The sequence below is a fragment of the Fusarium sambucinum genome, chromosome IV (assembly GCF_050947815.1).
Source record: "Fusarium sambucinum isolate potato_lamoka chromosome IV, whole genome shotgun sequence".
In the NCBI taxonomy this organism is placed as follows: Eukaryota; Fungi; Ascomycota; class Sordariomycetes; order Hypocreales; family Nectriaceae; genus Fusarium; species Fusarium sambucinum.
Window position 1 is genome coordinate 8,231,559 of NC_139291.1, and position 19,073 is coordinate 8,250,631.

The following is a 19,073-nucleotide window of genomic DNA, read 5'->3' on the forward strand; positions in this document are numbered from 1 at the left end:
TCCAGTCGGCATTATGGGCACGTTCGGCGTTTTGGACACAGACTCGGCGTTACCAAAAATCGCCCGGAAGCATTCCCGTGTAGCGTGCGCAGTCTCTCATTATAGCCGTTGTTCATTGTATATGGACAGTTAATTGACAGTGGATTGGCTCTCATCGTATAGATGTTGCTATTGAAGTAACGCTGTCTGACTATAACCTAAACACAGCTCTCATTACCCGCCTAGCAGATCCAAGCCGAGGTACAAGCCTTGACAATGCCGACCATGATTGAGGAACATCAAGGCAATTTGACTAAGCCGAAGCCGAAGCGACAAGAGCCTCGAAAGAGATCGCCCAAGTAAGTCGCCTAGTGTATGGAAGGGAACACAGACCTATTGCCTCCCCTGCAAAAGTACCATTGAGACTCGGCTAACAAGCCGGCTGTGCCTTTACTGAACTACAGGGCATGCCTATCCTGCCGAGCAAGAAAGGTTCGCTGTGATATAGCATTCGTGCGTGATTCTTGCACAAACTGTGTGCTTGATGGTAAACAGTGCGTGGTTAGTTGGCGTCGCCGTCATCAACAAAAGTAAGATATGCAGCCTCGAGCGCGAGGTTTGTACAACAAACTAACCTTCTGCATCAGAAAGCACTCTGAGAAACATGATGTATCAGAGGAAGAGACAGAAACAGTAGGCCAACGTCCGATAGCCCCCAAGCAACATCAAGACCCACCTACAGTCTTGTCCGGCGAAGGCCTTGAGACGCCAAAACCGGCAGAGGCAAGACCTCGCCGAACTCCGAGTCATGACCACACTCAATCACGACCAGAGATAACATTCTCATACTACCCTTTCCTCTGCATTAACAACCTGAGTTCTCTACACACAGAAGATGTCAAGTATCTGGAGTCTCAAGGATGTTTCAAGGTACCTGAAAGCAGCTGTCTGGACGATCTGATACAGACATTCTTTCATTATACTCATCCGATCTTGCCTGTTATCAATGAAGCAGAGTTCTGGTCTATCTATGATCCATTAACATCTGATGGCAACACCACTCGACTTCCTGTTATACTACTTTCAGCCATGCTGTTCGTGGCGTGTAAGGTAAGCTGAACCCTGTGATCAAACATCTCAAGGCTCTTGACTAATCGTCGCAGTACGTGGAAGAGTCTACCCTTCAAGGCATGCAGCTTGGCTCTGCACATGAGGCGCGGGAGAGATTCCGTCGGAAAACCCAGGCGAGTTCAGTATCTGACACCACTAGCATGTTTCATATATGCTAAGCTACCATTATAGCTTCTCTACGATCAGGACACCGAGTCATCTCCGCTTGTGCTTGCTCAAGTATGTCTTCTGCTTGCACATTGGACTTCACAAAGAAGCTCAAGATCCAGCAGGCAGAGTACGCAATGGCTTAGTCGGGCGATTCAACATTCCCAAGATGCCATTTCTCAGGCCAAGTTGTGGTGCACACTCAAGATTCGCTACAACCAGAGCAACTTGAGGCGAGTGTTGGGATGCTGCATACTCAGCGACCGTATTCACAGCATGTATGCTCGTCGGCCCCTCATGATGCCTCTTGGTATGGCTGAGGCAGAGAACGATTACCATGTGCTCTCTCGAGCCGATTTGTCACATGAGATTGGACGTTCTCGAGTCTATGGTGTCGAGTCCAAGCAGAAATGGATCGAAGCCCAGGAAACAATGTCTGGTCTCGTCAACATGTTGGGGAGAGTTCTGGCTCTTGTCTACCCACAGTCAGGCACAGCTACGAACGGAACAATCTCGACACTCAATGGAGACGAAAACGAGTTCATTGATTGCAAGAATGACCTTAGAACATGGTATAATGAGAGTTCTGTACTTGTGACGTCTGGGCGGGATTCGGCGTTGGGTTCGCCTGCCAGCCCTGATGATGAAAGAGAACATGGCAGCTCACAGCATAACCCCGTAGAGTTGTTAACAAACATGATGTACCTTCATTATGAGTAAGTGGCCAGTCAAATGTAGTTCATACAGTCTTTGATACAACAGTAACTAACGCCTGCCACTAGGACTGCCATGTTGGCACTCTGTCAGAGCGACCTCCTTCGCTACGCAGTGAGTCCTCGCGCGACGTCCTCCACCTCCAGGCTGCTCAAACAGTCTTTTCTTCGGGATCAGAAGCAACATTACTTGGATTGCATCGTCAACCTGACGGATCGACTCTCGGATGCTTTGCAACATCAACATCTGTCCCAAGTCCCAGAAAGCATGCGAGTAGACACCGAGTTCACAACATCACGTGATGAGCAACGCTAACGCATGAACAGGATCTTCTGCACAGCGCTACCGCTTCTTTTGCATCTCATCAACTTGAAAGCTCATGTACAGCCATCGCTGTCATCAAGCCAGAAAGTCTTGGGAGTACAATCTTACCCAGGCTGGGTGCAAAGGGTCATGAAATGCTTGAAACGTCACTACAAGAATGATCTTGAGTACATACTACAAGCGGCCAAAGCTGTCAACGACAATCTTGCTCAAAGTCTGCTCGAGAACTAAGAAGGACAAATCGTCTTTGATCGGGAAGACGGTAGCTCTCAGGCACAGATGAGTAGCTGGCGCGAACTGTTAGACAGCAAGCCTAGGCTTTTTGCTCGTCTCATGGAAAGAGTGGGCGCTATTATCTCCTGGGGAGGGGAGTTGCCTGATATGCGCGATTCGTTGGATGACTGCCACTTACGGACTGGTCTTACTCAGACTCGACGATTTCAGGATGTGGATGCATCGTGGACATTGACCCCTCCCGTGTCCTCAGCTTCATCTCGAAGGAGCACCGAGCAGAGATCTCTGTCTATGTCACACGGAGATGAGCCAGCGGCGCAGGTGGACATAGGCACAACTGATTCAGGCTTCCTCGCCCAAGAAGGGTTACATGAGAACTTCAACAATATCATGCAATCCTATCTGAACGAGACGTCCGAAGAGACATGTTCACCAGCGTCATTGGACGCTTCTCAAGGATTTTGGGCGGAAGAGATCACAGATGGTGGAAGACGTGGCTCAGATCATATCTCTCCTGGTGAAGAGATTGTATCCGCAGCGGTAGACTCGATTGATCCAGACAGCATGATTTTGGAAGGTGGACTGAGCGATGACTGGATAGATGCATTGTTGGACAAGGAGATTTCACTGCCAGGCGACAAAAACGGTCGGATTGTTGAAGATGTTGATATGGATGCTATATAATCATGGTTGAAAAGGATGATACAAGTAATTTAGTTGGAGTTTGAGATTCAACATGTACTACTATGTTTGAAGTTACGCCCCAAACGTCAAATTATGATCGTTTTCTGGCAGCTGAGATTTAATGCAAACATGACAACATCCGATCTCCAAGTCTACATAGAGATATCAGTTATCTTGTCGACGCAATAAAACTGCATTTCACGTTGTTCTTTACGGCCTTACCAGCGGATGTCTCAGAGGATAATTCAACGAGTTGCAACAACATGGAATTCTTAGATGCAGTAATGAGAGAACGAAGACGTATACTCAATATCTCACATCTCATTATTGTGTCTATAGCTTCACCTTTGCCTGGCCTGAATTGAGGCGAGAATGAACATAACTAATCTGTTGGAACGCCTTCAATGCCTCGCCATAAAGCTCTCCCCTCAGTAATCCGTAGACTCCCATCTTTGCCTTGGACTTGACCTTGTTCGCAAGCTGCAATGCACGATCGAGCATCTCCTCGGGTGGAGCAATCTCATCCACAACACCATCCTCCAATGCCTCACTTGAAGTGAACTTGTGACCCTGCAAGATGACCTTCCTGGCTATCTGTGGTCGCAGCTTGGCTCTCAACAGAGCGCCCATTCTATCAAAATGGAGGCCCAGCTCTGCTACAGGCATACACCAGTACCGACGGGTAGCATTCATGATGCGATAGTCATGTGCCAAAGACAAAACTGATGCACCACCAAAAGTGTGTCCGGTAATGAGGCAGATAGTGGGGAACGGGTAATCCAAGAGAGTTGCAACAAGCTATCATGTCAGTGAACAGTACAAAGGCCAGATATTGGGCACTTACTGGATACAATCCCTCAGAACTGGCGTATGGGTTTGTGTCTCGTTCATTGAGATCCAATCCCTGTAAGTAGTTAGAAGCTGGCCAAGGAACAACGCACAACAACATACCGTGCAGAAGAACTTTGCATAATTTCCGCGAATAATGACAACGCCAGGTGCGTCGGCGCCTATATCTTTCCGGATATCGTTCAAAGCCCGAATAATCTATCGGCAAAATTGCGAAGTGAGACGGTTCTCGGGTGGTTTCTGTAGAGTAAGGATGAAGACATCTCCCCGTCGCTCAAGGTTGAGATTTTCGTACATGATTATAGGCGTATGTGGTAAGACAAATGACACTGAAGCTGTGATGGTGCTAATCGTCTAAACGTCAACGTTTGATTGACCAGTTAGACATTTAATTACGCTCGATGGTGCTGTTGCCTTGGACTGGCCCAAGACAACGACTTTAGGCGGGCCTCGGCGTTATGGTTGTAGCACCATTCTGGCGAAACGCCGTGTGAATCGCCGAAGATCCGTGACACCCACACGCTTTCATGCTGTCCCACACAGCAGGATCCCGAAGCGGTTGGTCATGCAGCATGGTATTCAGTGTTGGCTGTCTCTTGCGGCTCATTGTATCCTCAGGGTATCAGAAAACTCGACCACTGGAAGCATAAGAGACGAAATTAGCAAGTCACTTTATGCTCCTTAGAGTACAGTTCTTAGACTACTTATTTTTATACCCTAAGACTTGGGAGGCCAACATTCCGGCCCCCTAGCTAATGCCTTTCGGCTCGTTGTAACAACAATTTGGTCATGTTGGGCTACTCTCGGCCCCCCGTAAGACACCGCCGCTCAGGCCAACACCCGCGGAAGATCGCAGCAGCTTCATTTTCCGATCGGACATGGCTGAATGGTTGACCCCGCGATTTCGGTAAAGATCGGTATTCGTTTACCAGTGCACGGATTCAACTGTTAACAGATGGAAAACGATTGCCGTACTGCAAGAGTGCCTTTATGATGACGCCGAAGCCGTACTCATGACGATATGTGGATTTCGTTTTCTCTTAACCACCCTGGACCACGATGGCTTGGTGAAGAGACTTTACACCTTGTCGTAATGGAACTGCTAATCTTCCACCAGGAATGCAAAAATGCGACAATAGATAACCGCGTAGTAAAGGATCCAGTTAGTTGAGGTTATCTCCCATAAATATTATTTATTTCTTCCATCTAATAAGCCTCCGTCATTTCAGCTCGCTCTTTACCTCCCCGGAAACGTACTTGATGCCTACGATTTACTGGAGCAACTTGAAGCATTGGCGCATTAGCTCTAGGTCTACGAATAGTGAAGAGAGTAAAATTAAAGAAATCTAGTATTTATTTCTCTAAAGTTTCTTGTTGAAATCAATAACAGCATTGGCCATAGCCTCCGGTTGTTCTGGTGCTAGTGCATGGCCAGCATTCTTGATAATCTGCACCTCGACACGATCGCCGAGATACTGCTTCATAACATCTTTTACGACAACGGCGTCGTATTCAGCCTGTAAATCCAAGATGGGAACAGTTTCTCCAGCAGAAAAGTTTCATCAACGGGCGTATGCACGCGCGCATACGCCTGAGCATCGTGAGTAGCTTCACTCCACCCGTCCAACCACAAACGTGGGTTGCCCTCGGGTCCGAAAAAGGCTGCTTACAAGTACTCGAGCCGCTTGGACTCGGGGATAGTCATATCACCAGAGCCATCAATTTCCTTGCGTAGCCGACTGAATGGTTTCTCGGTCGATCCCGGAGGTAGCTTGCCTGCCGAGGCAGCTGCCATAATTACGCCACGGACGAGGTCTGGACGATCAGCAGCAAGCATACGCGCTGGCATGCTACCCCAGGCATGGCCAACAATGACAGCTGGGCCACATTTGATGTGGTCGAGGACCATGGCTACATCGGCGGCGAAGTCGTGTATCGTCAGCTTGTCCATGGGTCCAGTGCTCTTGCCAATGCCACGGGGCTGGGGACGGACAACACGGTAGCCAGCTTCGACGAGGAATTGGGCAACGATGTCGTAGTCATTTGCGCCACGGGCGAGAGATGGATGGATAACAATAACAGGACAAGTGCCTTGGTCAAGTTCACGCTTCCAACATTCGGAATAAATACGTATGTACTCGGCGTTCGGCATTTGCAGGGTTTAAATGACATAGAAAGAAGAGAAAAACCCACCGTCAATTAGTTCGTTGCATTTGCATATTCCGGGAATTAGCCACAGTAATAGATCTCGAGTGAATTCTTTCCATTGAGTCTCTTCTTATGATACACGTCACTGGTTGCACAGATGTCTTTCAGGATGATGTCTAGTAATATTGATGTACATTGAGTCGTGTACCACAGTACGAAATAATTCTAGAGACTTGAGTCAGCTATGTCACTCTATTTAACAATATTCTTTCACAGTCTTGCCTGAACTGGACCTCCTGTCCTCGACTTCTTCCACACTTGTAGCTGGGGGATCTTCTCATACCCAGGACTCGGTATCAGCTCCAGTCCCAGGATCTTCTTCTGCGCCTTTCCTGTGGCACCCTTTGGAAGTTCACCCTCCACGATCCTCAACACAGTTGGCAGCTTATACTCAGCCAGCTGACCTCTCAGATCACTTCGAAGCTGCTCAAGGGTAACGTCCGAAGCATTCACGTTCTTCACAGCCAGAACTGCGCCGACACGCTGTCCAAACTCTTCGTCCTCAACACCCACCACCATAGCATCATTGAAGTACGGCAGCGCCAGGCATGCACGCTCAATGTCCAAAGCTGAGATCTTGTAACCACCAGACTTGATGATATCAACTGATGCGCGGCCAACGATGAAGTAGAAGTTCCCTTCACGCCTGGCAATGTCACCGGTCTTGTACCAACCATCAACATCATGAGCGTTCTTCGTTGTCTCCGGCTCCATGAGGTACCTGTGTTGCACGTTAGACAGATGTAGAATAATAATACGACACAGTACCTACTTTGCAAACATATTTGGTGTTTTGACCAATAGCTCTCCCTCAGGTGAGATCTTCACCTCTACTCCTGGTATAGGCTGACCAACACTTCCCTTGGGAACGTCGCGAAGCTCGACAGACACACGGATACAACCAGGAATCTCAGTAGCACCATAGCGAGCGAGGATAGGTCGGCCCATCTCAGCAGCCCAGAAGTCCTGAACATGCTCTTGCAAAGCACTGGATCCACACAGGAATGCTCGGAACTGACCAGCTGACTGCTTGTAAGGAATCTGCTCCTTCTCTGGGAGCTGCTCGACGAACCACTTCAAGCGCATGTAGATAGTAGGCACGGAAGAGAAGACAGTCAGACCGCCTTGCAACCAACGCTGCATGACAGTTGCTGCATCAAACTTGCCATGGAACTCGATGCAGGCACCTGCGTTGAGAAAAGGGAAGAACGATGTACCCAGACCAGTCTGATGGTGTACGGGCAGGGTGTGTAGGAGCACGTCTGTGTGTGTGATCCCATAGCTATCACCGACAGTGATGGCACCCTCATGTGTATAGGTACGTCGCAGAACCACACCTTTGGGCTTGCCAGTCGTTCCAGACGTAAAGATAACTACGCCTGGAGCACTGGGGTCTTGTGGTGGGTTTGAGGACAATGATATTTCGGATGGTTCGAATCGAGTCGTGCGAGGTAGGTTGGGTGGAATGCTGATCTGTGCAATGCCGCATTGCTGTGATGATTCTTGGGCTAGTTTCGTCGCCACTGTGCTAGACAAGATTGCCACTTGTTGAGACTTGGTAGCGTAATAGACAATCTCTTCGACAGGTGCTGTGGGGACTGGATAGATGGAATCAGTCAGTCACTCAGTCTTGACATGTAACGGAACAGGATATACGTACACATGGTTACCACCGCTGCTCCCAATGCCAGCACTGTCAGCACAGCAACTGTGAACCCATAGCCTCCGGCTGACAGTACTCCAATATACACCTCCTCGCCATTGTTCAACTGGTCGACGACGTGGGAGGGTAACGCTGCTCGCACAACCTCTCTGAAAGCCAGCACTGTATCAAGCAACTCTCCATACATCTTTGAAACACCAAGCTCTCGGTCTGTAATGGCAAGGTAGTTTCGATGTGCGTGACGTAGCAGCCTGGTGAACAACGGGTTGTTGGGCAACACATGTGGGCCATCGTGAAACGGTACCATCTGTGTGCGATCCATATTGGCGGTGATAGAATCCATGATTGTGTTGAGATGCTTAATCTTGTTGTGTCTACGCCGTTTTCTGTTTATCACGAATGAGATAATGCATCTTAATTATGAACATTGAATTAATAAAAATGGTTTAGATTCTGTCCGCCAGTACATCTGTTGCTTTCCTCCATTTGCTTGTCCCCGGTCGGACCCGGCGTTAGAAACTACCGATAATATGGGGCTGAGACCGAAACTCCGGGTGGGGCCCACAATGGCCGCTCGGCGTTCGGCGCTACGGTTGAGTTACTGTTTCGGAGAAATGGGTTAACCTTAGTAGACCGATAACCTGAGAGCCGATAGCGACTCATTGAACGGCCACGACAATAAATTACCGCTTGACTTTGACTTTGGGTAGAGAGCCACAATCCATCCTCCTTGGCTTACCACGAAACCCACATCCATATCAATTCAGATTGTCATCTTGATACAACATCGCAACAATGGCAATCATCGAGGTTGAGTACAATGGCCCGATTGCGGTCATAACGCTCAACAAACCCAACAAGCTGAATGCATTGACCAAAGATGAGTTCTACGAGCTTGCGTGCACACTTCAGGAAGTCAGTACATATGACGAAGTGATAGCAACCGTCTTGACAGGCAATGGAAGGTTCTTTTCAGCGTAAGTAGCTTCTCCATCTTCGTCCACGTGTTAGTAGTACAATTATTGACACTTGCGTATAGTGGCGCGGACGTGTCGGTCTCCAGAAAGACACCCGAGGGTACAGACTTGTATCGCCACAACCTTACCGTCGCGGTAGCCAGCAACATGAATCTTGCGCGGGCGTTCTATACGCACCCCAAGATCTTGGTAGTAGCTCTCAATGGTCCTGTGGTTGGTATGGCTGCTGCACTGATTGCTTTCGCCGATTTCATTTATTGCACGCCAGAAACTTATCTCATAACACCCTTCGCTAGTTTGGGCCTGATCAGCGAAGGTGTCTCCTCGATAGCTTTCGCAGAGCGCATGGGAATCTCGAAAGCGAATGAAGCCCTGATCCTGTCAAAGCGGATTACCAGCAAGGAATTGCTCCAAGCGGGTTTCGTGAACCAGGTATTCGATTGCCCTGCGGATTCTTTTCGGGGTGAGGTTCTCAAGGAGGTCAAGGAAAGGTTTCATGATGGTTTGAATGCTTCGAGCATGTTGCAGATTAAGAAGATGATTAGACAACGATCGAGACGGGAATTGGATGCGCAGAACGTAGATGAGGTGTTTGGAGCTTTGGAGAGAAACGTTCAAGGCATTCCACAGAAGGAGTTTGAGAAGATGAGGAAAAGTCTCAAGAAACACAAGCTGTAAACGTATGGCAGTTCAGTATATAGACACACTATTGCATATTATCTAAGAATCAAACAAAAACCCATCATTGAGAATCCAATTCTCTACATGCTCGAATTGAATCGTTCCCATGTCAAATGCCTCCCCAGGATCCATGAACTGCTCGTAATTGGTCTCCAACGTATCGCCGAGTGGTTGAATTGGCTGTGGCATTGGTTGTTGGATATCCAACGGGCTTGAGGACAATTGCTGGCTCAGAGTGCTCCATATGCGGCAATAGCCAAGGTCTATCATCTTAAAGTATTCTAGGGAGTTCTGATTGTCCAGCCGCAGTGTGGCCGTGGAGCTACTTGTACGCTCCTGCCTCTTCTTGATAGCATTCTGGAGAGCTCTAGAAGACCCGATTGCCGATCGCCAACGCTTGGAGAGTTCTGTGAGGGCAAGCTGTAAGACTTCCAGATCTGGCTGCACAGCATCCCACAGTCGCTTATCGGGCATGACTGACACTAGAGCCATGCTTGAAATGAGACAATACCGAGTACTGATCGGTGCCAAGACTTTGATCTCGTCTCTGGCTAGGAAATCCTCAAAGATGCGGGCGACAAACGATGCAGCCAACGTTGCAACCACCGACAGCGATCCAGCCGAGTGTTGCATTCGGGAGAGCACAATTAAGCTAGTGAAGTATGGAAGATACAACTGTCGCGCCGGCAGATTGTGGCTGTTTGCGAAATAGCTGTGTGGTGGTTGATTGCTAGGTGCAACCCAAAGCTCCTGTGGTAGACTCGTTGTTCAGCAACACAAGGCATTCATGATGTACAGCCTTTTTGTTCTCGACATGTGACGTCTCATACAGCAAGATGAGATATCTCCAAGTATTTGACAGATACTCACCCAGGATGAGAACAGTTGGAATGCAAAGAGGGAGTCGGGGAAGTCGCTCGCTATCGGGGCCTGGACATCGCTATCGTCGAGATTGATGATACGTGGTCTGTCATGCGCGACTGAGATCAAGGAGTCTCGAACCTATGTAGTTGTTAGTCAAGATGAACGACCTTAAACACGACCATGGTGATCTGTTTAGGTTGCACTTACCACCAAACTCCACCACAGTCTTCGTCGAATTGCCCTAGATGGTCCTGAAGGGGATTCTCTATGAAGACCAATCTGATGGGCGATGCCAACTCCAATCTTGAGCCAGAAACCGCTGTTGTCGAATAAAATGTGCTCAGGAGCCTGTGGGTTGTACCATTGGAGCATCAATGAGGCCTTGATAGCAGATAGCCCATCTGCCTCCACCCCAGACCAAAAGACTGCTTTGGCTCTGTGATAGAAGTCGTCAGATGATGCAAAGGCAACCACAGAAGGTGCATTCGTGACTCGACTACCAGCCAGCCATAACGACTGTGCTAAGAGCATTGAGCTCTTTTCCTGATCAAAGCATGAAAGGTCTTGAATGTCTTTCGGTTCCAACACAGGCGTCCATAGGTTTCAATAGTCCAAGAAAGCACAGAGCAAACTTTGACGCGCTGCTTGGGGAGGTATGTCGAAGGCTTTCCATAGAACCAAGGTTTCATTTTGCGTGTTTGCATGAGGGCCGACCTTAATCTTTGCGGGTTCGAATGCACGAGCACTCGTCTCATCGATCTCATCGTCGTCTGCGACATAGTGGCCTCTTCCAATGTAGGTGGTATCGTGACTCTTGCAGTTATATGTCAGTATTGATCCATATCGAGGATAGTCATAGAAACTCCATGCCTTCTCTGCTACCTCAACGGTGAATTGCTTGGATTAGGTGCGCTCTTCATGAAGACGGTCACGAGAGAACTAGACAGCAAAGAAATACGTAACTTACTGTGGATGGGGTCTGATATACGGGTTGTTCTACCGGTATCTCTATACCTACTCCAGACGCCTGTGAAATGGTCTGACGGTTGTCATTTTCGTAATTGGGGCTGGCATCATCATTATTTTGTCGAGTGATGGGGGCTATTCCAGCGCGACGACGCTTCCTGGAGCGCGGACTGAAGCATTGTGTCAGCCTACACTAGATGGCCATCTACCTACGGATGAGATACCCACATGCACTCAACTCCAGCAGCCTTGCATGTTACACAGCCGTTTGATTCGGCGTCAGCTTCACAGCGGACCTGTGGAAAGTCAGCCTGGCTGCGGACATTGCCGTCGAGACTAGGTTCAATTGGACCCAGCAAGTGGTGATCATCCGGACCGAACTCTGGGGAAACAGCACTGACCTTGCGATTGTGGCAGAGTGTACAAGCGATCATTTTTCGATGAACTGCCGGTGTTGTTGTGAGGATTGTAAGAGTGACGGAGGAAAGCTTCAAGTTTGAACATGTGAACTTGGTCGTAGTTCCGAAACGCCGAAACGCCGACCAGCTTATTCCCAGAAGGGAAGCCATGTCGAGTGAGTAGAATGTGGCGCTTACAGTGGACCACGACCAATTGTTTGTGCTAACATGGTAGCTGTCGCAATTACTGTTGGTAACTGAACTTCAAACAAATCAGGCAACAATGGGAAGATACAGCTACAAACGTTTTGTTGCCCTCAATTACACCATATCAAGGAAGGAATTATCCAACGACTTGTTACAGATTGGTAGCGACAATTGAACTACAGCAAGTCCAACAGTCCAGTCTGATGGTGCGTGCATTCCTTGCAACGAGCCATGTAAGCCTCTTCCCGCTACTCGGCGTTTCACCGAATCTCCGGCCGTTCGACCTTGCGATTGGACAGCATTATTAGGGCATCGGGAAAGCTTACCCCTCATCAATTCGACGTCCATTTCCCTGCAGAGCTCTCCGTTCCCTTCTGGGAATTGGCTGGGTCTTGGTGAGTAGAAAGATGGTACAACGTATCCATGATATCGCAACTGATGAACGTAGACCAGTGCTATCTTGGACATGTGTTACTGTTTTGTGTGGAATATCCAGTGTATGTAAAAAAAAGAAAACGCAGCGATCTGTATAAGTTACTGCTAATTGAGATTAATGCATGTGTGTGGAAAATTGACAGTGAAATTGACTGGTTGATGGGTAGTAACAAAGATGACCTGATCTTTCGCGTTTAAAAATAAATAACCCGAATCATGGCCACTGACTTGTTGATCTCGTCTCGTGTATCGAGCGGCCAATGTTGGTGGTACGCCATGACCGTACAACAAGACGCTTGAATTTGGCGTCTGTTCACGTTGAGTCTCATGATGACTCTTAGCCAGGAGTCAAAACAGATCAAGTCAAAGAAGCAAAGATAGAGGCAAAGATTGATCACTTGTATTGTTTCTGTCATGTACGAGTCGGTGAGAAATCCCCACTAGTAGTAGCATCACCGTTGTATATGATCCCAGCGACATATTCCACCATTGCCAGTTTCCAAAATCCGAGCCAAATGACCCCAACCCCATATCCATCGTTATAAAGACCTTAATGGCTTACTCAACGTATCGCCACCTCTTTGACAAGTTATTGGCCGCTTCGTGTGCCTCCATCTTCTTGTTGAGTCTCTTGACATACCATTTGCAGACAAGACAACCGACAATGCCCAAAACACAGCCTGCAATGATCAGAATACCACCGTTCTGATAGCGAGGTTCCTGGGAGCGAAGCTGGACTGGTCAACAAGAGTCTGATATGCCGAGATGAGAGACTTACGAAAAAGTATGGTGTGAACCAGTGAGAGACTGAGGCGATGCAGTTGGTGATGGCAACAAGAGCACCTCGCTTTGTACGAGGGCGGGCGACGTTGATAGTTTCCCAAGGGATGTGAACCTGCATCAATTAGTATGAGATAATAACATGTCGAAGTGGTAAGTACTTACATTCAGGCCAACGAAAGCTCCAGCACACAAGAGGAACATGCCGAAGTATCTGGCACCTGGGTTCAGGGTGGAGATCATGATAACGACGCCGACAATGCAGGCAACCGTGCTACCAATGATGTGCCAGCAATGTTCCATGTGCTTTCCTGAAGACCAAGAGATCACACAGGTGGCGATGTATGCGAAAATGTACGGTGGCGCCTGGATGAGGTACGTCATGAGGTTCGAGTAGCCGAGAGTTTTGACAATCTGGAACGGTCAGCCATGTTGAAACATTACAAACACTTGTACGCGTCACTGACCGATGGGAAGAAATCCTTGAACGAAAGCGCGACAATGAGACCAAAGTGAAGCACTGTATAGATCCAGGTGAATGGGTCTTGACAAGCAAGCTTGACACCTTCCCATGCACCACCTTCGTCGTCCTCGGATCGTCCTCCCGCAGAGACCATCATTCGGTATTGAGCCATCTCTGACATCTCGGCCGTCATGAAGTATGTACCGGTATTGTGGGGGAAGTTTAGGATGCACCAGAATCCCATCCCAGCGACGAAAAGACCGACGATACCTGTGAAAGATTGCGTTAGCCATTTGTCGTAATGTCCAAGAACAGAATGTACATACCCTGGATGATGACGAACCACTGCCAAGCACGTATACCGACAACGCCATTCATGTTCTCCAAAACACCGCCCGCGAGAAGTCCAGAGAAGATGTTGGAAGCGATATTACCAGCATGCCAGATGGCCATCCTCAACGGCGCCTCCTCCTTGGTGTACCAAGACGAAGTCATCAAGCTGACCATGAGTAGTAATGGTCCTTCAGCTACTCCGACCATAAAGCGGCATACCAAGAAAGACCAACCACTACTCATAGCAGCCATACAAGCCGTGATGACTGACCATGCGATGACATATGCGGGCATTTGCCATCGTGGCAGGCCTTTGGAGAGATAGACGGTAGCGGGGAGCTGGGTGACGATATAGCCAACGTAAAAAAGCGAGATTCCTGCAGACCACATGGTGTCGGACATGTGAAGGTCGTCCTGCATTGCTGCAAGTCGAGCATTGGCCACGTTGATGCGGTCAAGATAACCCATCAGCAGTATGAGCGTGACTACCGGCAGGAAAACCCAATCAAGTTTGCGCTTTAGCTTTTTCTCGATGAGCTGACGTTCCTCGGGGCTTTTGCTGGCCAACAGTGGAAACAAAGAGAGGTATTCATCTTCGGTCCGCTGCCCTTCAACATGGGCAGTAGATTGCTTCTCCATGGAACTGGCATGAGATGCTGTGCGGTGTACGGCCATTGTGCTTGTCGATAGCCTACTGATTGTAATTGATGATGGAGAGAAACTGATGGAAAAGGTGGGAATGCAACATTCTTGCTGCAAGGACAGAGTGTTATATACCTAGACAAGGGAGATAGCGCTCATGCATACTCTGGGCATGTCAGCACCAAATGCTGGGACTCCAATCAGAGCGTGGAGTTTTACCACAACGTTGAAAACCCGGTTGTACCCCGCGTTGTAACTCGTCTAGACCTTGGGCCTGTGGAAACTACTCTGCGAGTCTGAGTTCCCCGCGAATTCCCCAGATTGTGTAGGACCCTGGCGCCATCTCGTGCGGGGAGATCTAGAATCTTATTTCGATAGTGCCGGCGTTTCGGTGCTTCGGTGATTCTAACCTAACGCACTCTGTAAGGTTGTGTAAATGAGCTCCTGGTATTATAGAGTACATTATAGCTGTTGCAGCACACAACGTGAGCTTAATGAACTCTGCATCACTGAGCAGTAAACTTTCAGCCACCTAGCATTTCTGACTTGTACTAGATAATGTATATATGTAAACTCCGAAATCTAGGCCGACTTGATCGAGTGTGTGTCTACGCTTTGGTAAACTGTCATAGTGCTAATAGCTGGTTCACCATAAATAATGGGCACAGGAGTCTAGAACGTGGGCTGTGCGCTTTGTCCAGGGTTCATCTCCCGAGCAGCCCTGCTCAGAGATAAGCAGTGATTGTTCTCGTTTATCGCTCACAATGGGTTGGAGTGAAGATATTAGGCGAAGGATCAAGAATGCTGCGAGATCAATTGCAGAAAGAGACGAAGGCAATGAATGCACTTACAAGATACTGAGAACATAATAAGAAACTATATTGATGAGATACTTATCCTTCTACTGACTGGTGTATTGGACTGTTTCTGACAAAGTAGTTAAGGGCAAGAGTTTTTAGTGATATTTATTGAGCGTGAAGGGTATCACGTTTAAAGTCACACGATCCTAAACTCTCTCTGTAGTTCTCCAACTTCAGTATTCAATTGACTATTCTCTTATCACTACTACAACTTAATAAATTAACATATAAAATAAGAATAAAAGCAAAGTCAAAGAGTGTTTGCAATATATTATCACTGAGAATAACAGAGAAACTTCCCGAATGTATAACATTTAACAGGTGATAAGCTAGGCGATAAGAAAAGATTGTCCAATAAGATAAGATCTGTGATAAGATAAATCTATCCGATAAGATGATCTTGGCCGATAAGATGAGCTTGGCCAATCGATGTTGAGCAAGGACAGAAAAATCTCATCTATAACAATCACCTCACGAAAAGTGTTCTGACCTTGACTTGCTATAAGAGCATCTATTCTTAACTTGAAGCCGCAAAAAGCCTTAATTGTAGTCGTTTATTGTTTTGCTCTTAACGAAGGACCGTGAGACTGGAATCACTCCAATGTATTATCCGAGACTGATGCCAAGCTGTCTGGGTACATCACTTCTGCCTAATAGTCTTCTTAAATTCCAGTAGACATGTAATTTTAGAGCGTCTTTTAGTTGGTACATTTGTGAATCTCGTCTCTTGGTCAGGGCAAGCCTGCGCTAGCTATATATGAACCAAATGCGAACAATGTTCAAAACCTCTTCACCAGAGAGAGGTCTTCCACTCAGATGACAACGAAATGATAACCTCGCTCAGTTTCAACTTGGAGCTTTCAGTGATACAAGTTCATAGATAGAAGAGTTCCTTACTAGATACTTGCCGGCTGACACGATTTGGGTCCCTCGTATGAGATTTTATAAAGCGATTGGTAAAGCTTGAATAGGTGGGTCCGGCCGGCCCAGTTTCAAGTGCTTGTTGACTTCAATGCAATGTGTTCTGAGATTCCTTCATATGGTATTAACACCACAAAAGAAGTGATTAAGCCAGAGACTGCCTTCCCGCTAGAGATGAGCAAGGCAAACCAGATATTGTTCTCCAAGAACCGAATAGAGATGACTTTAAGTCTCTTTATATTCAGTATACTAGACTGAGTTAAGTTGCCAGGATTACTTTTACAAAATCTGTCAAATACAATTTTAATACGACGGCAACTAATGGGATATCCATGGGGGGCCTTCCCTTAACAGTTCGTGACACGATACCTGTAACCATGTTTCTTGGTCTCGAATCTATCTGGGTAGATGCTCTTTGAAGTCTTCAACTTCGTTTCAGACGACTGGGTTTCACAGTTACTCGACATGAGCAACATCTGTATATATACTGCCATCGCTTTCTGTAGCCTAACGAGATACACATAGAGGGCCATTACGAGACAGAGATTCGGATACCCGGATTCACTCCGAATAACTCCTTTTCGTCTTGAAAAGGATGTTAGGAAAGCGCCTGGTGACCCATGGTCCAGGGCTGTACCATTTCTACTCTCCTGAGACGGGCGTAGCTTTTTCAGTAGCATCTTCCCTCACTTTGAACTCTCTACTTTACGCATGATATGCTGTACTGATAAATGAGGCAATATTTCTGATTTTGAAATGGATCCCGAAGGAGGTCCATGGGACTAACAGTACATATTCTAAGAGTACAATGCTCATCGTAGGCTATTTAGAGATATAAAAGCTTCAAGAAACTATCTTGCCAAACACCTGTATCTTGATATTCTGACGGAACGCATAGTCTGGCAAACATCTTTAGCAACCGAAGAGATGCTCTTGTGCATCTGAACTTCTGTTACAAATCAGTAAGGCGTTGGGAAACCTAAAAACAAGACGGACAGCCTTATTGCCATCGGCAGAGTGTCAGAAGAGATGTCTCGTGTTGTCTTCCCAGAAGCATTTCTCCAATGGTCTTTGTGATCAGGATAAGCTTCAATGTTTTCTGTTCTAGCAAACCAAGAACCTTGAACAAACGCCACTCATCATGGACCTCGTGCCGAGTTCAACCGATTTCCTCTGCTGCCTGTTGTCGTATACCACTATCAGTCTCAACATCGACTATTGAAGCGTCACGTAAGATCATGATCTTCGTCGCTTCATACATGACCATAAGAGTTATACAATCTGAGAATAGAGGACGTATGTGCTGAGCCATCATGCCCAGGATTCGGGTAACAAACGCATCATGGTGGCGACAGAGGTTCTGACACTGAAGTGTAAATCGGAGAGGTGCTATTGGAGATGCTACATCGAGAGGGAAATCGAACCCAGGAATGGAAATCCGTGTTAGATCACACACAAGAGTATGGTAGATCGAATGGAGTTGAAAGAAAGGCTCTATGATATTGAACTCCTTATGAACGTATATACTCAACTCTGTGAGTTGAAGTGGAGTTGAGATCACGTTGGGCCATGTTTGCAGAGTATGTAGTGCTTTTACAACGGGTGGCTGCGGGCTTGAGATGTCCATCCGGCCAGGGCTTGTTCAAATGAGACTCAGATATATCATTCACTAGGGTGCCAAGAAACAGATGGACAGTGCTTCGCCGGAGTACTCGGGTCCTCATGGACATAAGAAATACAAGGTTAGATCATAGGTTGTATTTCTGTACCGCTTCTTTTGACGGAAGCGTGTCAGAATGGCTAGGTAGTAGTGAATGACCCTCACAGGAAGTCGACTGACAGACACAACATTGGTCAGATATGGGAACAACAATCTGTGGCGTCAATTCCCTCCATCTGAGGTTCTCATTAACGCCATTTCCCACAATGCTATCAAGAAAAAAGCATGACCAGAGAACTCCTCTGCAAGATTCGGCCATGATGATAATCTGTGCAAATTTCACCGCTCTCATTGCCATTCTTCTTTCGGTAAAGGGCGAGGAGGCGAGCGGCACTGTAACAGCATCCGCATAACATGAATGCAAGGGCGTCCTGCCTTGTTTGAAGTCAGAATTCGCAAAGAAGGACCAATGTCTGCGATGAATTGGAGTTATTCAACACCATCAATGTCCAAGCTATGTTGTAATAATTTACCATGACTGTCGTGAATGTTGGTTTGCTTATTTCCTTCTACTAGTGCTTACGAATCCTCTGCCCATGATTGTCCTGCTATCTCAGAGTTGTCCGTTGTATGAATGGTTAGCATTATCTTCAAGGGCCTTTATACTGATGATTTGTTAGTACGTTGAGTCCTTCATGCACGTCTTGAACCGGGACAGCTAATTGTAGCCCGTGGGCGCATACGGCATAAACAATGGCCTCGCCGTAGTTTTTGATGATAGACCCCTTGTCTATTAATTGATTAAACGATTGCCTGTGAACAAAGTCCAGACCTCTCAGGCTAGCTATCCGATCAGCATATGCGTCCGTCAATGACTTGAGGACTTGTGTGTCACGATGAAAAGACTTGTCACGGAATCTAAACACAACAGTCAGCATGAAGAGTTATTATGT

At 47.3% G+C, this 19,073-nt stretch overlaps 8 protein-coding genes across 8 annotated transcripts; 3 read left to right on the forward strand and 5 right to left on the reverse strand.

Annotated features, from left to right (window-relative positions):
• Positions 1 to 255: 255 nt before the first annotated feature.
• Positions 256 to 2,526, forward strand: FSST1_002647 (fungal specific transcription factor domain-containing protein; the record flags this gene model as incomplete). Its single annotated transcript, XM_083228656.1, has 7 exons — positions 256 to 338; positions 535 to 595; positions 640 to 1,089; positions 1,143 to 1,223; positions 1,282 to 1,973; positions 2,040 to 2,240; positions 2,298 to 2,526. 7 exons carry the CDS (start codon positions 256 to 258, stop codon positions 2,524 to 2,526), a joined length of 1,797 nt encoding a protein of 598 aa, XP_083092829.1.
• A 48-nt stretch (positions 2,527 to 2,574) lies between these two features.
• On the forward strand, positions 2,575 to 3,213 carry FSST1_002648 (uncharacterized protein; the record flags this gene model as incomplete). The annotated part of the gene is made up of 1 exon (XM_083228657.1): positions 2,575 to 3,213. One exon carries the CDS (start codon positions 2,575 to 2,577, stop codon positions 3,211 to 3,213), a length of 639 nt encoding a protein of 212 aa, XP_083092830.1.
• Positions 3,214 to 3,546: 333 nt separating this feature from the next.
• Positions 3,547 to 4,359, reverse strand: FSST1_002649 (ClpP/crotonase-like domain-containing protein; the record flags this gene model as incomplete). The annotated part of the gene is made up of 4 exons (XM_083228659.1): positions 3,547 to 4,011; positions 4,058 to 4,117; positions 4,165 to 4,223; positions 4,287 to 4,359. 4 exons carry the CDS (start codon positions 4,357 to 4,359, stop codon positions 3,547 to 3,549), a joined length of 657 nt encoding a protein of 218 aa, XP_083092831.1.
• Positions 4,360 to 5,423: 1,064 nt separating this feature from the next.
• On the reverse strand, positions 5,424 to 6,214 carry FSST1_002650 (alpha/beta fold hydrolase; the record flags this gene model as incomplete). The annotated part of the gene is made up of 3 exons (XM_083228660.1): positions 5,424 to 5,579; positions 5,652 to 5,670; positions 5,733 to 6,214. The coding sequence occupies 3 exons, from the start codon at positions 6,212 to 6,214 to the stop codon at positions 5,424 to 5,426; spliced, it is 657 nt and encodes a 218-aa protein (XP_083092832.1).
• Positions 6,215 to 6,480: 266 nt separating this feature from the next.
• On the reverse strand, positions 6,481 to 8,276 carry FSST1_002651 (uncharacterized protein; the record flags this gene model as incomplete). The annotated part of the gene is made up of 3 exons (XM_083228661.1): positions 6,481 to 6,991; positions 7,043 to 7,868; positions 7,931 to 8,276. The coding sequence occupies 3 exons, from the start codon at positions 8,274 to 8,276 to the stop codon at positions 6,481 to 6,483; spliced, it is 1,683 nt and encodes a 560-aa protein (XP_083092833.1).
• Positions 8,277 to 8,728: 452 nt separating this feature from the next.
• FSST1_002652 (ClpP/crotonase-like domain-containing protein) lies at positions 8,729 to 9,588 on the forward strand (the record flags this gene model as incomplete). Its single annotated transcript, XM_083228662.1, has 2 exons — positions 8,729 to 8,910; positions 8,973 to 9,588. 2 exons carry the CDS (start codon positions 8,729 to 8,731, stop codon positions 9,586 to 9,588), a joined length of 798 nt encoding a protein of 265 aa, XP_083092834.1.
• Positions 9,589 to 9,630: 42 nt separating this feature from the next.
• Positions 9,631 to 11,990, reverse strand: FSST1_002653 (transcription factor domain-containing protein; the record flags this gene model as incomplete). The annotated part of the gene is made up of 6 exons (XM_083228663.1): positions 9,631 to 10,341; positions 10,462 to 10,593; positions 10,663 to 10,998; positions 11,170 to 11,268; positions 11,423 to 11,591; positions 11,650 to 11,990. The coding sequence occupies 6 exons, from the start codon at positions 11,988 to 11,990 to the stop codon at positions 9,631 to 9,633; spliced, it is 1,788 nt and encodes a 595-aa protein (XP_083092835.1).
• A 1,029-nt stretch (positions 11,991 to 13,019) lies between these two features.
• On the reverse strand, positions 13,020 to 14,712 carry FSST1_002654 (major facilitator superfamily domain-containing protein; the record flags this gene model as incomplete). The annotated part of the gene is made up of 5 exons (XM_083228664.1): positions 13,020 to 13,193; positions 13,240 to 13,356; positions 13,407 to 13,655; positions 13,709 to 13,974; positions 14,031 to 14,712. 5 exons carry the CDS (start codon positions 14,710 to 14,712, stop codon positions 13,020 to 13,022), a joined length of 1,488 nt encoding a protein of 495 aa, XP_083092836.1.
• Between the last annotated feature and the right edge of the window lie 4,361 nt (positions 14,713 to 19,073).